The 18,595-nt window shown below is 37.9% G+C and overlaps 1 protein-coding gene across 2 annotated transcripts in view; it reads left to right on the plus strand.

The window, feature by feature from the left end:
- Positions 1–1,174: 1,174 nt before the first annotated feature.
- GFI1B (growth factor independent 1B transcriptional repressor) overlaps positions 1,175–18,595 on the plus strand; it is a 29,701-nt gene continuing 12,280 nt past the window's right edge. For both annotated transcript variants that reach the window (XM_072429592.1, XM_072429591.1), the window contains exons 1-6: positions 1,175–1,316; positions 8,540–8,655; positions 12,813–12,974; positions 13,809–14,074; positions 14,514–14,651; positions 15,110–15,275. In XM_072429592.1, coding sequence (XP_072285693.1) covers positions 8,544–8,655; positions 12,813–12,974; positions 13,809–14,074; positions 14,514–14,651; positions 15,110–15,275 — 844 coding nt within the window. In that variant the 5' untranslated portion in view covers positions 1,175–1,316; positions 8,540–8,543. The remainder of the gene's footprint in view (positions 1,317–8,539; positions 8,656–12,812; positions 12,975–13,808; positions 14,075–14,513; positions 14,652–15,109; positions 15,276–18,595) is intronic.

The raw sequence follows: 18,595 nt of genomic DNA on the forward strand, positions 1-18,595 counted from the left end.
AATTTTTTTTTTTCTATTGATAGAAGGTCTTCTTCTGCTCATGCCCTAGATCCCGAGCTTGCCGGGATGCATGACGTAGTTATCCCAGAAGGCTTTGCACTCCCATTAAAGGGGCGGTGCTGCACACTTTTTGAGAGTTATTTTACTTTAAATAAAAGGGTTGTCTACGTTTTTACGTAAAGTAAAAATTCTGAGTTTAGGTACGCTTTAAAGAATAAATGGGGGCCAGCTGCCTGGGGCCACATGGGATTGCTTGATCTCGAGGTAGGTCTGAACCCAGCTTAAAAGACAGTTACAGGTGTGCCAATGAATTAGCCTGTCATTAGATAATCATAAGCAAAGGTCCAAGGGCAGAATAGCTCTGCTTTGAATCAAGATTGAAATCTAATCGATACTACACAATGACCTCTAGCTTTGGACTTGTTTGCTTCTAAGCTATTACTGGTCCTAGATGTATTCAAAATGCATTGAGTGTAATAAATGATTTCGATCACCATGCATGTCAAGGATTAAAGTTTCAAACTAAATTGTTTTATTCACACAAAATACTAATGCACAGAAACCATTTAAATCCACCTACTGTAACTTTTTTATTTTTAATGCTTAACATTGTTTCACACAAAATAAAACTGGTGTGGGGTATTTCAAAAATCCCAATGAATCTGTCATAAATAAAAAGTAGTGAATGGTTTATCAATGTGCGAGTGAATGTAATTTGTTCTAATATTCCTTGTGTTATAGCAGTTCGTAGGTATTGTTGTCCTGGCTTTACCTGTGCTATGTATACCTTATATAGACACATTACAGATAAAAAGCAAAAAGAGTAACCTTTACAATTAAATTATAGTATATATTAGTCCTAAAATACAGTATATATTGCATGCAAATAATAAAATAATCTGAAAAGTGATCCTCTGCTAGTATTTAATATTTGTTTTTTTAGATTATGTCTCTTGACAAAAAAAATCACCATTTTGCATGAAAAACAGCAGACATCTGCCTGCCTTTGATAAGCTCAAACTGCAAAAACAGAATTCAGAAAAAGTTTTTTGGGACTGTTTATCATACATGCTAAGGAGAGGTTGTGTTCAACCCTTGAGTCTGCTGAAGTTTTGATAAGCAAATATTGTCATTGCTCAGAGCTTCCCCATTGGCTGTGACGCCACCAGATTTTGACACAAGTAATCAGATTGAAAACTCAGGGCGGGGTGAGAAGCACAAGCCAGATAGAAGGGTGCAAGGACAGTTTTGTCACATCAGTTTGTATGTACCACTAGCAAGTAGAGTCCATGTTCCTGTAATTATCTTTCAATCAGGTACTGTATATTATTAATTACTGTTTAGTAATTTATCTAAAATGCATCTAATATTTATTTTTTGTTTTTAAATCATTATATATATATATATATATATATATATATATATTTGTACATAACACAGACTTTTTTTTTATTCATATAGCTCTAAGATATTGAGATGTGTCTTTTTTCACTTCTATTACTTTTTGTACTATTTTACTTTTTTTATTTTTACTGTTTATTCTCCCTTTTCCACCAAATTTCATACTGTAATTTTACATACTGTAATTTATCATTGAAAAATAAATGAATATATATATATATATATATATATATATATAGAAATATATATTATACAGGTTCTATCTGTAATATGAAGCACCAATTTAAATGTTCTTATTATTGTTAATTAGAGTAATTGTAAGAGCAGTGTTTTCTGATTTTCTTTGTACAACTTGCAAAAAGACCCAAATTGTTTAATTTCTTTTATGCCCTTTTCTGGATAATATTTGTAATACTAGTAAATCTCAGAATATGGTAAACCTGCTGTAGTTCTATTGGTAAAATAAATAGGTATATATCTAAATCAAGTGCTTTTATTATTTTAATTCTTATTTAAAGGAACCCTTGGAATAGTTTATGGGTCCTAGGGAACCTTGGCTTAAAAGTGATTGTATTCACAGCCTGTGGTGTATAGAATATTTAAATAGAATAAAGAATGTACCTGGAGTATTTGACACTCAGATCAGATATTGCAGCATCCAACAAAGTAATTTTGTTCTTAATATTCTTGAAATTGATAAAAATATTAAATGCAGACAGTATTAACTATGTGTCTTTAACATTATGGGTCATTTTACAAATGACCCCTGTTACTGGTGGTCAGTAAAAAGTTGTCCCCCATATAGGAGATCAATTTGTGAAGGCTCACAGCTCAACAAATCCCCAGCAACTTTCCTTTCTTTGACTGACAAAAGATGATATAGTTAGAACATGATGTGCCTATAGTTTTAATATTAGTAATAATAATGACACAACATACACTTATATTTATATTATAAATGTATGGACTAATGTGGTTTAGGTGAGTGCATTTTAGTTATTTACATAAATATTGTGTGTATATTTATAGTGCACTCCCTTGTCGTTGGAAAGGATCGTGAAAGATCCTTTCCAACGACAAAAATTGGCAGTGTGTACGCAGCTTAAGTCTTTTCAAAGTCTTTGCAACTGTGCTGTTATCAACAAGTTCTCTGAGATTACAATAGTCTGGGTTCTATGAAGTCTCCAGGAGCCACATTTTGGGTAGATGGATCTTGGTATAAGTGTAAAAAAAACTGCAGATTTTTAAAATATTCAATGTGGCTTTACATTAACATAATATACTTTATATGTGATTGGGTGCCCAGATACATTAACTGATTGGTGGACTGGAAAAAAAGGAGTTTGAAAACAAAAGGAGTTAAATCCTTACAGTAACCACAAACTGTAAGTAACCTTTTATAACTCCTTGTAAACAAAAATTGTAACTGGGAAAATGAGTGGTTTCAAGGTGGAAGGTTTGGTCCAGTGCACAGTCTGCCACATGTATGCACAAATAGAGCAACAGCTCCTAGGTGAATACCGCTGTGACAAATGTGAGCAAGTCGCCTTTCTGGTATCTCGCATTGAAGAACTGGAGAACAGCATTGCAACACTGAAATCACTGGATCACCTTGAGAAGGGTCTCCTGCTCACTGAGCAGGCAGTTAATGGCTTAGATACGGAGGGTGGAGAGGTTAGTCAGGATGAACATGTAGGGAGTTGGGTTTATGTAACTAGAAGGAGTGGTAGGGGATCAGGAGGACGGATACAATAGTTTGTAGCCCGGATCCCTTCAACCGAATGGTTTGCTGTCTCCCTGGTGCCAGGGTTCGGCATGTGGTGGACCGAGTGGACAAACTACTGGGAAAGGCTGGATGGGACACAGCTTTCCTGGTCCATGTTGGAACCAATGACAATATAGATGAAAAATAGAGGATCCTTAAAAATCAGTTTAGGGAACTAGGTTTCAAGCTGAAGAAAAGGACCTCCAAGGCTATGTTTTCTGGAATATTGCCTGTGCTATGCTCAACACAGGAAAGGCAGGAGGAGCTTAGGCAGCTAAACCCATGGAATATGTCCTGGTGCAAAAGGGAAGAGTTTGGGTTCATAGAGCACTGGGCTGACTTTTCATTGGGGTACAACCTGTATGCCAGAGATGGTTTGCACCTAAATGAAAGGGGGTCTGCTGTGCTAGGGGAAAGATTTAGGGAAATGGTGGAGGCATATTTAAACTAGGACAGAGGGGATGGGACAGTCAAATAGGATGGCAGAAATGTTAGGGGTTAGACACTAGTGGAGGCTAGATTGGGGATAGTTGGGGGGAGGGTTATGGATAATTGTAACGAGCTTCCCATGTTAAAGACAAACATTGGATTGTGCAGTATCCTGGATTGGATCCTGGCTATGTTCTTCTCATGACTGGGCTGTCAATATTTCTGGGTATACTCTCTTTCGTAAAGACAGGCATCAAACAAAATCAGTAACATATTAGCTGGATAGGTATTAAAGTTTTATGTAAGAAAATCAATTCATTTTCACACAGACATTGGAGTGTCTAGTACTAATTGTACTGAAAAACACAAGGATTTGGCAAACAGTGCTGGTAAATGCAGCAATAGTTTAAAGATTCTGTTCACCAATGCTAGAAGTCTGGCAAACAAAATAGGGAAGTTGGAAACCTTAATGAGTGAAGAGCATTATGACTTGGTGTTGCAGAATCCTGGCTTTGTTCTTCACATGACTGGGCTGTCAACATTCCTGGTTATACTCTCTTTCCTTAAGACAGAGTCAAATTAAAGGGTGGTGGTGTCTGTCTGTATGTGAGAAGTGATCTAAAAGTGAATGTGAAAGAAGAAATTTATAGATAGATTAGAACTGCACTGTATGTACAGTGCTGGTTCTTCATCTGTCACTGGAAACAATCATGAAAGATCATTTCAAGCGACAGTCATCTGACATCTGTGCAGGGCTTAAGTAACTGTCCTAAACTGCCCTAGTGAAATTAAATACAGTTTAGAGCATGATCGCTGGAGATGGAGAGACTGAGGAAATGTTCCCTTCTGCCTGCAGCAGACTGGTAGCCTCTTTTTAATAAAAAATTATTTTGTTGCTTTTGTTACATGGCAGGAATTTGATTCTGCATGTTACATGTCAAGAATGTCAAGATCTACATGTGTCACCCTGCCCGCTTGTGGTATGGAAAATGTCTTTAGGAACGCAGGGAATTACAAAGCCTTTGTCAGGTAAAGCTCTATACATCAATACATATTCTACATGTACTTAGCTGTTTGCCTGGGATTTTGCTGTAAGTAACTAAAGACAACCTCCAGACCTATCAAAAGCATTACACCCATGGCTTTGGTCTCTGTCCTTTGCCCATGGGCATCCTTGAGGCGCTATCCAACTAAGCTATGTAGATATGCTAGATGATTGTTGCTCAAGATGAACAGTCATGCTTACCTTGGGTGAAAATCTATTATGTGTACAACAGTTCCCCTATGTCATTCATCAGTCCACCCTGGTACCTAATCACATGCAAGGAAATCTAATAATTAGGCTTAGTGAAATATCTTTTGCAAGGAGATGATCACTTTACTATGTGAACAGCCTCTATTTCTTTAGCAAATAGACAATAGAAAGGTTAGGTGGCTGCATGCAGACAGTCCTTGCCCCAGGGAGAAGTGATTGTCAAGGTCCTCTAACCTTCCGACACCCCTTTGATTTATGAGAACACAAATACAGGGCTCTAATGTGACATCCCATACACAGTTTGTCCCCCCCCCCAAAAAAAAATGACAGTACCGGGAATAAAATATCTACTTTTGTTATCTGTGACAGATTCCCATTACCCCTCAATCCATTGACTGCCCTGTGGCTTTATTTATAGACATACATTCCCTTGTATTTGTTTGAAAAACAAGCAGAAGTTTGTCTGCAGGCCCTCAGCCAGCTCTATAGATCAATGCTGTAATGTGCATGAATAATACAATGCTAAATTCTTGCAGGACAAATGCAAATGTCAAACAAATAAGTTCTTGCTAAAATCAAGTCTGGTGCCAACAACAGATCAGTTTTTCAGCCCTATTTCCAGATTATACTGATTTATAGAAAGGAGCTATGTGATAACACACAGCAAAGAACGGACAAGCTGCCAGAGGGACAATGATGAGGGAAGGTTATTACCATACACCTGGATTCTATGCACAAACAAGCTAGTCTGTAAAACTACATTTCTCTAAACTCCAGGCCAAAAGCTAAGTACACAGTGAAAATGTATTGACATGAAAGCGTTGGGGCCACCAAAATTTTTCAAATTCGGTCCAACCAGTCTTGTGATCCAGCCACTCCTGCAGACAGCATAGCTGGATTATTGACCTTACTTTACTTTTCTGCACATTATCAATACAGCTTGGTCCCTGAACCACCCCCTGCCTGTTGATTGGATTATGGGGGAACCTCACCAAAAGAAGTGTTCTTCGGTCTACTCTGTTAGCTGTAGCTGTCACCAAGCTCCTTGTGTTAGTCTATGGATGGGAAACTATAGACTAGAATACACAGACTGATATTCACTTCTGATTTAAATTACGATCTCATACAACAAACAGATGTGAACAAACAAGTGAATCTAAAGGGCAGTCAGCAGCTGGCTGATCGTATCAGATTGTTTTTATTTTGGGTTATGATTTGTTGTGGATAGAAGTCGTATTTTGTGTAAGGCAACAATCAAGTTTATCCAATCTTTTCAAACTGTGAAAGACAGTCGAAAGGGAAAAATTTTGTGTTATGGAATCATGTGATATGGGGCTTCTGATCGATCAATTTTTTGATGGGAATGGTCAGTAGTGTGCAAAATTGGCAGCAGATCTTCTTGTGCTTCCTTCTTTACCTGTCTGCTGTGTAGTTGATTGTAGGAAGCTAGTGGTCAGAAATCATTTACTGCTTGCTTTGGACAGCAATTATGTAGGTTCAACTGTGCTTACGGAATGCAGCAATGCCTTCATAGGACCCCCTATGTCTTCTGTGCAGTTTTTCTAAACCCAGGATATATAAAATGTAAATATTAACATCAGAATTACAGGCAAACCACACATAAAAATTGTATTTTTCTTCAGATAGAACCCACCAGTATTTTTCAGAGACCTTAAGCTCTGAATACTGTCTGAATACTGTTGAATACTGTGGCCTGAGACAAAAGATCATGATTGTCTTGAGCAAAAATCTAGCATGTGTACAGAGGTCCCTCAAAGTAGTTTAGCAACCCACTGGAGTGGATTAACAAACAACCAAGTGGGAATGACCCCTTTATTTTTTTGAGAAGGGGGCCACACAGAGAGGGGCCACCCACTTGTCCTCCCCTCTCCAAAGAACTAAACAGTACTGTGCTCATTAGTTATACTGTTTCTCTTTTGCACCTGGAATTCCCGATATGTGAGAATTTGTTTATTTTCTACATTTAGAAGAATGCAAGACGAAAGGGAGACACCATAATTTTACTTTTTAATGTTTGTGAACCTGAAAACCACCAAAATAGTTTTCATTCATTCAGTTAGCACCTGATTTATAGTGTTTATTTTACTAATCATAGCTTTGCAGTTGCTAGTAATTGTTTGTGAAAACTCATATAGTAAAAGTATAAATTATGATAAATGTATTTAAAAGATTTTCTGTAAAGCCATACTTCTTGCACACCTAGGCCAGATTTCATGTGCTATTTACTCCAGTCAAATGGCTATGTTTAGCGTCACACCCTTAGAACTCAATATCGGTACTAAAGACACACTTAGGGGGGTAGAGAAGATGGAGGGACGGTTTACTCAGTACTCAATATACCTAGAGGTGACGACTAGAAGAGTAGTCACAAGCTTGGCATTTCATGAGCTAAGCTGTTTGCATTTACCCAACTCTACAAGAGATATTTGTCCATTTCCCATTATGGACTATTTAAAGACTACTTTGAAGGGTAAAAGAACAAGAAGAAACACATGATAACAAAACTGATAATAGGTACAGTAAATATTGTTCTGTCTTATAATATTAAATTTGTCATAAAGGTGGAATTTGGCTACACATGTAAAGTAAAGAAGGAAAATACATTGCTGCCAAGGTAAGGGAAAGGTTTAGAGGAAATAATGTACTGGGGAAATGAATTGTGTATAACATGGAAACCTATGTAAATGGCATTGCACAATAAATAGTAATGTAAGTGTAGTGTTGAGCTTACATAAAGGCTTCATTTGAAAAGGTAAACCCTCATTTTGAGTACCTCCTATAAATAAAAGAGCTTCAATTCTCTGCTCCTCCAGTGCATGATTCTTTACCAAGAGAGGAGGATCATGTACCTTGTCATGTATGGCCTTTTAAAGCACATCTCCAGCTGAATGTTTGGGTTTGTATACAGTGGTCAAGGGTTTAAACTCCTTATTTGTGTAAGCCCCCTTGTGAAAGCCCCTTGTTAAAACACCTTGCGGCTGCTTGTCCAGGTTTAACCCATACTTCTGGTATGGTTTAATGCAGCCCCAGATTCATATGTTGGCTATACTTGAAGTACCAGGAATTTTCCTCTAAAAGCATGGCGGTGAACAAAGTGAAGATGAGTAATAAAGCCGTGGGATAACTCCAAAATAAGTATGTTGTTGTCCTAGCAAAGCCAACACACTGTTGCTATTTACTATTGGCTTCAAGAGTAGTTGAGGCCCCTTGTACATCCTGGGTCCAGGAAGGTCAGGTTGACTATATGTCAAGGGAGTGTTTTCAATTAAATTTTTATGCTATCCAGGAAGATATTGTGCCACAGCCAAAGGGGTCCACAAAGTCCTGAGTTTTCTTTAATCCACTGAAGCCAGTTTCCATGGGGAGTCTTACAACCATAGTGAGGGGGTTTATCTCCTGAATCTATGGAAAGCAACTTCTTCATTCTAAGCTTGGAATATCTTTGATCACTTTTAAACTCACAAGCCAAGTTTGAATGGTAGTATTGTGTTTAGGAATGGTTCTCCTGCATTAAAAAAAAGGGAAAGTATATATTAAATTTTAACATAGGGAAATAGGGTTGACTGATGCCTACAAAAGTGCTTGAAAAACAAGCATTATGTTGGTAGTATTAGACCATTGTGTACCTTATATTTTGCTTTACAAATTTATATTATTTGTTATTATAGAAAAATGCCTCGGTCCTTTCTGGTGAAGACAAAGAAGACTCACACATACAAGCAGTACCGTTACTCAGATGATGCATCAATGTCCAGAGATAACCCCATCACAGCCTTATGTCAAGGTTAGTGTATTTCATATAGTTTTTAAAGACCTGAATCTTTGCATTGTCCATACACTGAGGATACAGCAGCTGTGTATAGACAGGTACAATAATCACCTTACAATTTCCTGGTTGGGCACAATGCCAATAATTTGATTTATAAACACCATGAATAAATAGATTAACAACTTCCCTGTTTGTATTACATATACCATACAGCACAGGGGATGAATGCCTGCCACATACAATCAGGGGTGTATGGTGACCCTCCCCATTGCTATCAGGCCAGATTGGGCTGAGAATATATGAGGTGTGCATTCAGTTACTGCAAAGTAATGGGGTCATGAGTTCATATTAGGGAGCCTTTATTAGGCTTAGAACATTAAAGGTCAGTGTGTACCTGTGGGCATTGTTGACTCAGCTGCTTGGGGATCTCAAAAGCTAGGTACAAATGTCCAATGACTGTTGCCCTAAACAAACAGTAATGCTCTTCTCTGATGAAAATCTAATATGTGGACACTGGTCCCCCAACATCGTTCATTAACACCCCTGGCAGATTGATGAACAACCTATTGGGAATAACCACTATGGAGGGGAGCACAGCATTGTTTGTACAGATCTCGTTCATTCATCTGTCACTGGACACAATCACAAAACAATATTTCCAGCAACAGTAATCTGACATCTGTATGGGGTTTAAGGCTGATACATAAAGACTGGTTTTAGAGAGAGATGAAAGATAAAAATATCTACTTATACGCCAACGCTTATTCTGTGTTGTTGGTTCAAACATATAATGCCATAGTGAATTGGCCCTAAAGGGTTAGTGCACCCAAAAGTGGCTGGGAGTGGAGTATGATGGGCTTGGGAATCAACCCCCGGATCTTTATATATTATATTGATGCTGCTAAAGTGAGATCTCACAGCCATAATTCCAAACTGGTCTTTGCCCACCTGCTCAATTTGGGTGTTTTTGCCCCTTGGTGTTGATTTGGCATTGTGGAGCTCTGAATCAGAAAATACAGCACATGTTCAACTTTTGATCAGCTTGTGTGTGTTTCATGTTAGCGTGCATTTACACAATGCACAGGAACTGGGAAGTGTAAGTGGGCTCCTAACCTGTTTTTGTCATGGTTTACATTTTTAGTTATGCTGAGGCATGCTCAAAAAGGGGGAAAGGAAGGTTGGGGGAATTAATTGGGTCATATCTGGAAATCACTTGAAACTAGCATTCCCTAAAAGGGGTCAACGATGGTACCCCCCCTTTGTCCCATGACAGGTTTGCTTTATAGACAGGGAGAACAGTCAGGTGCGGCCATGTGAATTATTGTTTCACAGCCTGTGCAGTGCCAACAGTTATTCCTAACCCTTCAGGTTTATTCAAATGAGCTATATTCAAATCTGGCTCTGTGTATCAGTTTTCTGTACAATCCACAAGCATGTATAACTGCTTACCTGGCACAGATCTGTATATCCACATAACTGTTTACTTATCAGGTAGACAGGGCAGCTTTGAGATTTAGGAACTCTGCTCCTAGGTGAACAAGTCACTGGAACTAATTGTTGCATTTCTATGAGGTCTGGGCATAAATGCTTTCCTGCAAGGAACACAAAATGTTTGAAGCAAGTCGTACATATTACAAACTGTTTCTTCAATCACTGTGCATTCAGCTTCAAATATACCAGATACAGGCACTCTAATGGCCTACATCATTGTTTCTTGACCTTTTAACCCTGGGGAACCCTTGAAACATTGTTCAGGTCTGAGGGAACTCTGGCTATAACTACTTTAACCACAAATCACAATATATTATAATGGTAGGGGATAAATGCCTTTTATATTGCTGGTAAGTGGGAAAATGACACTCCTACAGATACCCAAAAAGATAATTAGTGTCAGAATAGTCTAAAGCTATGTACACACTTTCAATAATATCGTTGGTAAACGAACAACGAACGATCCTGCACAATATCTGCGAACGATCGTATGGCACTGGTCCTGTACATACAGATAACGACACGATCGTTCGCAGATATTGTACACACGATAGATGCGATCGTTTGAACGATACAGGAAGTGACGTGCTCCACAGAAAGTGAGCGAACGTTCGTTCAGCCAAACATTTTCTTGCTTTTCCATCCCTTCAGGGTGTTTTTGCAGATTTGAATGGCATTTTAGATCTTGGCCCACTATATATATTCACTTACTCATCTCAGCTTGGTAGTGGAAGCACATAAAGGTGGATTCCTTCTTTTAACCGGAAGCAAAGTCCTCCATGAATGTTGCTTGTAGCCAAGCCCATGATATCCGAAATCATAGGAAGAAATAGGCAATCTTTTCAATGTGAAGCAATAGGGTCAAAAAAGCCCTCTTTGCCTATTTCTTCTTATAATTTCTCTTTTCTATGTATATGTACACACATCTAAATGCATACATACAGGTTTGGCTTTATGTGCACTCATGTCTATACATACATGAGCGCATATGAAGCAAAACATGCAAATACACAAAAAAATACAAACTTACTTTGTGACTTTTGTGGGAAAATCTAGTCCAATGGCAAAGCCGAGCCTTCACCCGCGGAAAGTCGCAAGAACTTCCCCGAGGCCGGTCCTCCGATCAGGCATCGTACGCCTTTAGATAGGCGCTATGTAGAGGAGCTGAACTCGGTTAACTCTTGCCCAACAGGAAAGAAATAAGTGATTTTAAAATATGCTTTTTTCTTAGCGCACATAGATGTTTTAAACATTTGAACAGCGCAAACATTTTTTTTAGGGCTAAGGGTAATATGTGTGCCATTAGAAAGAATGCTTTTTTAGGGGAACAGTGACTTTTAATGCAAGCTCGCCAGTGTAAAACTGCCGGGGATGCGTGGCTCCGGCAGCGAACTCATTCAGTTGTTGAATAGCACAACGGCTTCCAATTTCGGATTGCGCGAACAAGCTTCCGCTTTAGCAAATTACACATAAATCATGCACGCAGTCCTAGCTCTATCACTGTACTGTAAAAACAACATTTAAGGCAGTTTAACACAAAGGAAGCCTTGAATTCTACCCAGCATGCATTAGGGAGTCAATTTCTGCAGAGCAAATTAAAAAAGCGTATCTGTTTGTAGGTTCTAGTGATATTACAAAACACTACGTGCTTAGAGTTTTTTTTTTTCTTTTTATTACAAATCATCCTAATTAGTCAAGTACCTTGGACATACCAGCTACATTCTATACCCATTTTAAACAAAGTATACTTGGTATATCCTACAATATTATTCTTACAACATATAATACTACTTCTTTATGTGCTGATCAACTAAGTTTTATCTGCACATAATGTCAGTAAAAATGTTTTTAAATAAAATGCATTGTTAAAAATTGCACCTACTTACCCCTAATTAACTGTAAGGTAACCCAAACCAACCCTAATGAACTCCTTTCTCCCCTTCTCTATCAATCTATTGTTTTTTTCCTGCTGATTGTACTTTTTTACAATTTATATTAAAACTTTTCAAAAATTATTTTTTTAAACAAATACCACAAAATGAAAAATACAAAAACATTTTTTTCCTAAATACCTTCACCATCTTTCCCAGCAAAATCTAACTTTGGTGTAATTATAAGCATGACAAATTATAGAAAAAAAATTGCAATTGTCACTACAATAAGATAAGTTTTTAAAAAGGAAAATGGCTTTGGAAAAGACGTCAGCTCAATGATTCTGTTGATGTCATGCCCTTTTCTGCCCATTTCTTTTCTTGACTGTTGTATAATTTGGCAAATTTTAAATAATCTAAACAGCTAACATTTCTAGGAAAAAATATTGTCGTTTAATTACACTCACACACCCAACCCTTTCAATACCTTGTATCTCTGCCCCTGCTAGAAAGCCATAATATCCCCTTGCTCCTCCCTTTGACCTCCAAATTATCTTTTCTGACTACATTATAAAGAATATTTCTAAGGAGTGTAACAGCATAATTTGACATTCTTTGGCTGTGTAATTCGGGTTGCATTTGGAAATTTGGGGGAAACAAAACCAGCAATCAGAGAAGAGTGACAGTTAAGTGAAGTTGCCCTTTAACTCTTGGTGTGAGTTTGAGAACACATAGTTTATGTCCTATTGTACAGTAGCCTATACAATAAAACTTACCTTTAATTAATAACTTCTGTAACTTTTAACATAGATCTACCCTCCAAGGATCCTCTAGAAGGAGAGATAATGTGCAGTGACCTCAAAGAAAATAGCCCTGAGGACTTGGCCATGAAGAAGAGTCAGGAGTACCAAGAAGATGAAAAGGAGAAGTCAACATTCTTGACCAAATGCAGCGCAAGCCCTCCTACTTCAGGTATTCACTGTGTTTTTTCCAAATAATATACATATTATAGTGTAAAACCACAAAAAATATTTAAGACAATGAAAACAATAATGGTCTCCCTTGCTATATTTATGGTAACTTTTTAAACACTTGTGAAATATATTCTATAATCTGTCTTCACACTGTCTATCTGTGTCAAAGGTGTCAAACAGTAATTTTCAATGCAAGCAGGTCAAACACAGCTCCTGAACTTCCATGTGTACTGTTCAATTAGAATGGATGTTGCTGACTTTCAAGCGCCATGAGCCCTGAATTTTAACCTATATAAGGTTCTTTGTTCAAAAAGAATCTTTATAAAGTAGCCTTGAATTTTGCTAGGACTTTTAGTTTAATCCACATTTTACATCCATATTTGGTGGATAAAAGCATATGAAATGGAGCTAGGAAAAATTCTTGAAGTGATTAGGGAAATTCTAGTTGCTCCGTATAGTATAATCTAAAGCTACGTACACACGGCAGATTTTTATCGCCCGATAATCGGCAAATATCGGGCGAAAATCTGCCGTGTGTACAGTCGGTGTCGTCCATCGTCCGAACGACCATCCTGCCGGATCCACGGACGATGGACGACAACCGATCCTAATGAAAGGGAAGGGGAAGAGCGCGCAGCAGGGTGCCGCTCCGTCGCTCTCCCCCTCCCCTCTCCATAGAGCATGAACGGTGCTGTATGTACAGCACCGTTCATGCATTGTGCAGTCCCTTGTCGTTGGAAAGGATCGTGAAAGATCCTTTCCAACGACAAAAATTGCAAGTGTGTACGCAGCTTATGGCAACAATATTATATTATCCTGTTATCTCTTTCAGGCATCTCCCTGTCCTTGCTTCCTCTAAAGGCCTACAGTTCTCCTGGTTTGTCTGCCTTCTACAAACAGAATTTCTCCTGGGACTCTCTACATTCTGCCTATAGCTTCAAACAAATCCCATCCCATGTACACCCTTCGATGCTGCAGGACTCCATAAACTTGTACAATAATTCCTCCACAACTGACCCAGACTATGACCACCCCCTGAATTATAGCATGGGCTACACTTCAGCTATGGAAACCTACCACTGTGTAAAGTGCAGCAAAGTATGTTTGGGTTTGATTTTGAAAGGGTGGTGGGTACCCTACATGGGCCAAAGTTCACCCTAATCAATTCTTTTGCAGTTAAATTCACATGAAATTGCAATCAAAATGCATATACTAATTTGCCATTACACTCAAAAAATTAGTACTCATCTCTGTGTTTTCTCTATGCATTCTCTGTGCATTTTCAGTGACATTGACTGTAATAGCACAGATCTCATTGTATATTTTGCATATGGGACCGCTATAGCTGAGCTACTGTCTGACCCAATGTATTCAATTCTACCTTAAGCCCGGACCTAGCAAGTACTTTTATTGATGTCTGAGCCACCATGACAGAGAAATTATATAAAATCTTTCCAGTTGGGACACTTACAACAAAAAACCTAACTGGTCCCAACTTGACTGGAATTGTAAGGTCCTTTTGTGTATTTACCTACAGGTCTTCTCTACGTCCCATGGTCTTGAGGTACATGTGCGAAGATCTCACAGTGGAACTAGGCCATTTGTTTGTGATATCTGTGGCAAGTCGTTTGGTCATGAAGTAAGCCTGGAGCAGCACTTGAATGTCCATTCTCAGGTGAGGAGCAGCTCAAACCATTCAACAATAGCAGACCATCAGGTTCCACCAGGTTTTTGAAAGGATGAATCTTTAGGTTTTTCCATTATAAGTGCTCATGTATCTAGCATAGCACATTCTTAGAGTTCAGTCAATTTTAGCTTTTAATGAAGAATGTCAAGTCTAACTGTTATTCTTTCTCTTTGGCTCCAATATTTTTTGAGTCTCTTCCCTGCAGTATGTTAGGAAAGACCCAAATAAAGACACATAGCTATATCTGCATGGGTAGATGACTCCCACTTGGCTGGTATGAGATCTAGGCACCTGGCCTTTGATAATTAGTCAGCAATAGCAGCCTCTATGATTTTGACAGGAAATATTTCATTGAGTGATTACCTGCACTCGAATTGACTTCCTAGTTTTAGATGGAATTTGAAACATTTGTTACAGTGACTGACACTTCTACTGTCTACTTCCAGGAAAGGAGTTTTGAGTGCAAGATGTGCGGAAAAACATTTAAGCGCTCCTCTACCTTGTCTACCCATCTGCTCATTCACTCCGATACACGCCCCTACCCCTGTCAGTTCTGTGGCAAACGCTTTCATCAAAAGTCTGACATGAAGAAGCATACTTACATTCACACAGGTAAGTGATCACCAAGGTAAATCCTGTACCTCCATCTTGTAGGAAAAAAAAAATTCAAAAGTCAATTCCAGGCATCAAACAAAATCAGTAATATGTTAGCTGGTTAGGTATTTCAGTTGTACCAATGTAAGAAAATCAATTCATTTTCACTCAAACATTGGAGTGTCTAGTACTAATTGTACTGAAAAATACAAGGATTTGGCAAACAGTGCTGGTAAATCCAGCAATGGTTTGAAGAGCTAGAAGTCTGGCAAACAAAATAGGGAGGTTGGAAGCATTACCCTCCCTAGTAGTTCATTTCTTTCCAGTTTTATATGTCTAAAAGCGATACATTGTTTTTCATAAAAAAATTATTATACAGTATAATATAAAAGTATGAGTATAATAAAGTTTGAAACACAAAATCATGCAAAAATAATAATTTAAATAAATTAAAAATCTATATATTTAAAAAAAAAAAAAATTAATTTTTTTTTACGTTTGTTTAAAAAATACATATTATACTCTTACTAATATATATACTGTAAAATAAATGTTCTTGAAAACATTGTACTGCTTTTACACATATAAATTCAATGTATTCCATTCAATACAGTTATTTTGCACTGAATGCAATACAAATGATTTTTTAATTTCCCGACCTGCCCCGCCGGCAACGTACACACGCATCGACGTCCATGGGAAGAGGAGGAAGAGGACAGAGATCGTGGTGATGGACGACGCGGGAAGCTGGCAGGTCAGGTATTTACGATTACTTCCATAGGATTACCTACCCCAAGTGTGACTTGGGGTTACCGCTTTTACCAACTTTTTTCTACGCCGAGTCACACTCGAGGTTACCGATAGGGAGGTTAATGAGTGAAGAGCATTATGACTTAGTTGGCATTGCTGAATCCTGGTGTTGTTCTTCATATGACTGGATTATCATTATTCCTGGTTATACTCTCTTTTGTAAAGACAGAGTCAAACGAAAGGATGGTGGTGTCTGTATGTATGAAGTGATCTGAAAGTGAATGGGAAAGAAGAAATTGTTGATGGAGCAAGCAATGAGGTTGAGGCATTATGGATGGAGTTGAATGTGGGGATGCATAACACACAATTAATTATTGGAGTCTACTATAGGTCCCCCAGTGCTAAGTAAGAAATAGAGAATCAACTAAAAGCATAGAGAGAGAGAAAAAGCAGCAAAAAGTGGAAGTGTTTTAATCATGGGAGATTTCAACTACCCTGACATTGACTGTAATAACACTACAGGAACAGCAAAAGGGAGGAAATTTGTGAATTTAATACAAGATAATTTTATGGTACAGTTTATAGAAGCTCCAACTAGAAATGATACTCTGCTGGACCTAGTTCTTTCTAACAATGCAGAGCTTATAACCAATGTGCATATAAAAGAGAATCTGGGGACCCTTATGATTTTATTTAATGTAAGCTGTAAACAGGAAGCAAAGGCAGGAAAGATAAAAGCATTTAATTTTAGGAGAGCAAATTATCCAAAAATAAAGGGTGGCTCCCTGTGACTTGGACTAGGGGACAATATTGTCCTCAAAGAACACAGAACAGAAATGGGAATATTTCAAGTCTTTTCTACACAAGCACAAAATATATTCCAATGGGTAATAATTTTAAGAGGTTAAAAAAATATGTGGCTCACAGCTGATGTTAAAAAAGCCATAAGGAACAAGAAAAGGGCATTTCAAAAATTTAAAAATGAAGGATCACCTTCATCATTTGAAAACTATAGAGAATATAACAAAAGATGTAAAAACCAGATAAAATGTGCAAAACTTCAAAATGAAAGGCAGATTGCAAAGGAAAGTAAGGCAAACCCCAAAACATAATAGCAAAAAGATCCGATCTGAGCATGTAGGCCCCTTAAAGGATGTCTCTGGGTTGGTATCTGGGGATAAAGAAAAGGGAGATTTACTAAACACTTTTTTTTAGCTCTGTGCACACAAAGGAAAATGGCAGAGCTCAGGTCCAAAATCATAACAAACAATGTCACTGTCTTAAATGAATCACAATGGCTCAAAGTTAATATGATTGAGAAACATTTGGGCAAAATTAAGGTTGACAAAGCACCAGGACCCGATGGACTACATCCAGGTGTCCTCAAAGAGCTAAGCTGAGTTATTTCAAAGCCTTTTTTTTATAATTTTTAGAGATTCTTTAGTCACTGCCATGGTATCAATGGATTGGTGTAAGGCCATTGTGGTTTTGCCACAAAGTCCTTACCAGGTAACTACAGACTGGTTAGTTTTACGTCCATAGTTGGAAAGGTCCTAGAGAATTTGAAAAAAGAACCACATTGGGGAGTTTCTGCTAGACAATAATATTTTAAGTGATGGGCAGCATGGCTTCAAGAAAGACAGAAACTGTCAAACAAATTTACTCTCTTTTTATGAGGAAGTAGGTAAACAGGTAGACAGTGGAATAGCAGTTGATTTTGGACTTTGGATTTTGTATTTGGACTTTGCTAAAGCATTTGACACAGTACCCTACAGAAGGTTAATATGGAAGTTAGTACTCTGAATGGTCTAAGGTTATTAGTGGTGTACCCCAGGGTTCAGTGTTGGGACCTTTACTGTTTAACATCTTTATAAATTATATAGAGTTTGGGATTAAAAGTACCATTTCTGTGTTTGCAAAGCAGACAAGCAGACCTGGATGTGTTGTTTAATTGAGCAGCCAAGTGGCAAATTACATTTAATATAGATAAATGTAAAGTTATGCACTTGGGGGCTAACAACATGCATGCTTCATACTGTCTAGGTGGAATTCATTTGGGGAGTCAGAAATGGAAATGGATCTGGGGGTTCTGGTAGATCATAGACTTAAAAACAGCATGCAATGCCAAAATGCAATATCCAAAGCTAGTAAAGTACTTTCTTGTATCAAAAGAGAAATAGGATGCAGAGATGGAGACATAATCCTGCTCCTGTATAAAGCATTGGTCAGACCACATCTGGTATATGCAGTCCAGTTTTGGGCACCAGTACACAAAAAGGACATTGTGGAATTTGAGAAGTGCAGAGAAGGACAGCTGAACTAATAAAAAAAATGGAGGAGCTCAGCTATGAGGAGAGATTAGCTGAGCTGAATCTATTCTCCCTTGGGAAGAGACGTTTAAGGGGGGATATGATCACCCTGTATAAATATATAAATGGTCCATATAGAGAACTCTCTTCCCAATTATTCACTTTAAGATCATTACAAAAAACAAGGGGGCACTCTTTGCTTCTGGAGGAAAAGAAGTTTAAACCCTGGATAAGGAAGAGATTCTTTAATGTAAGGTCTGTGAAAATGTGGAATTGACT

This window comes from Pyxicephalus adspersus, chromosome Z (genome assembly GCF_032062135.1).
Source record: "Pyxicephalus adspersus chromosome Z, UCB_Pads_2.0, whole genome shotgun sequence".
NCBI lineage: Eukaryota > Metazoa > Chordata > Amphibia > Anura > Pyxicephalidae > Pyxicephalus > Pyxicephalus adspersus.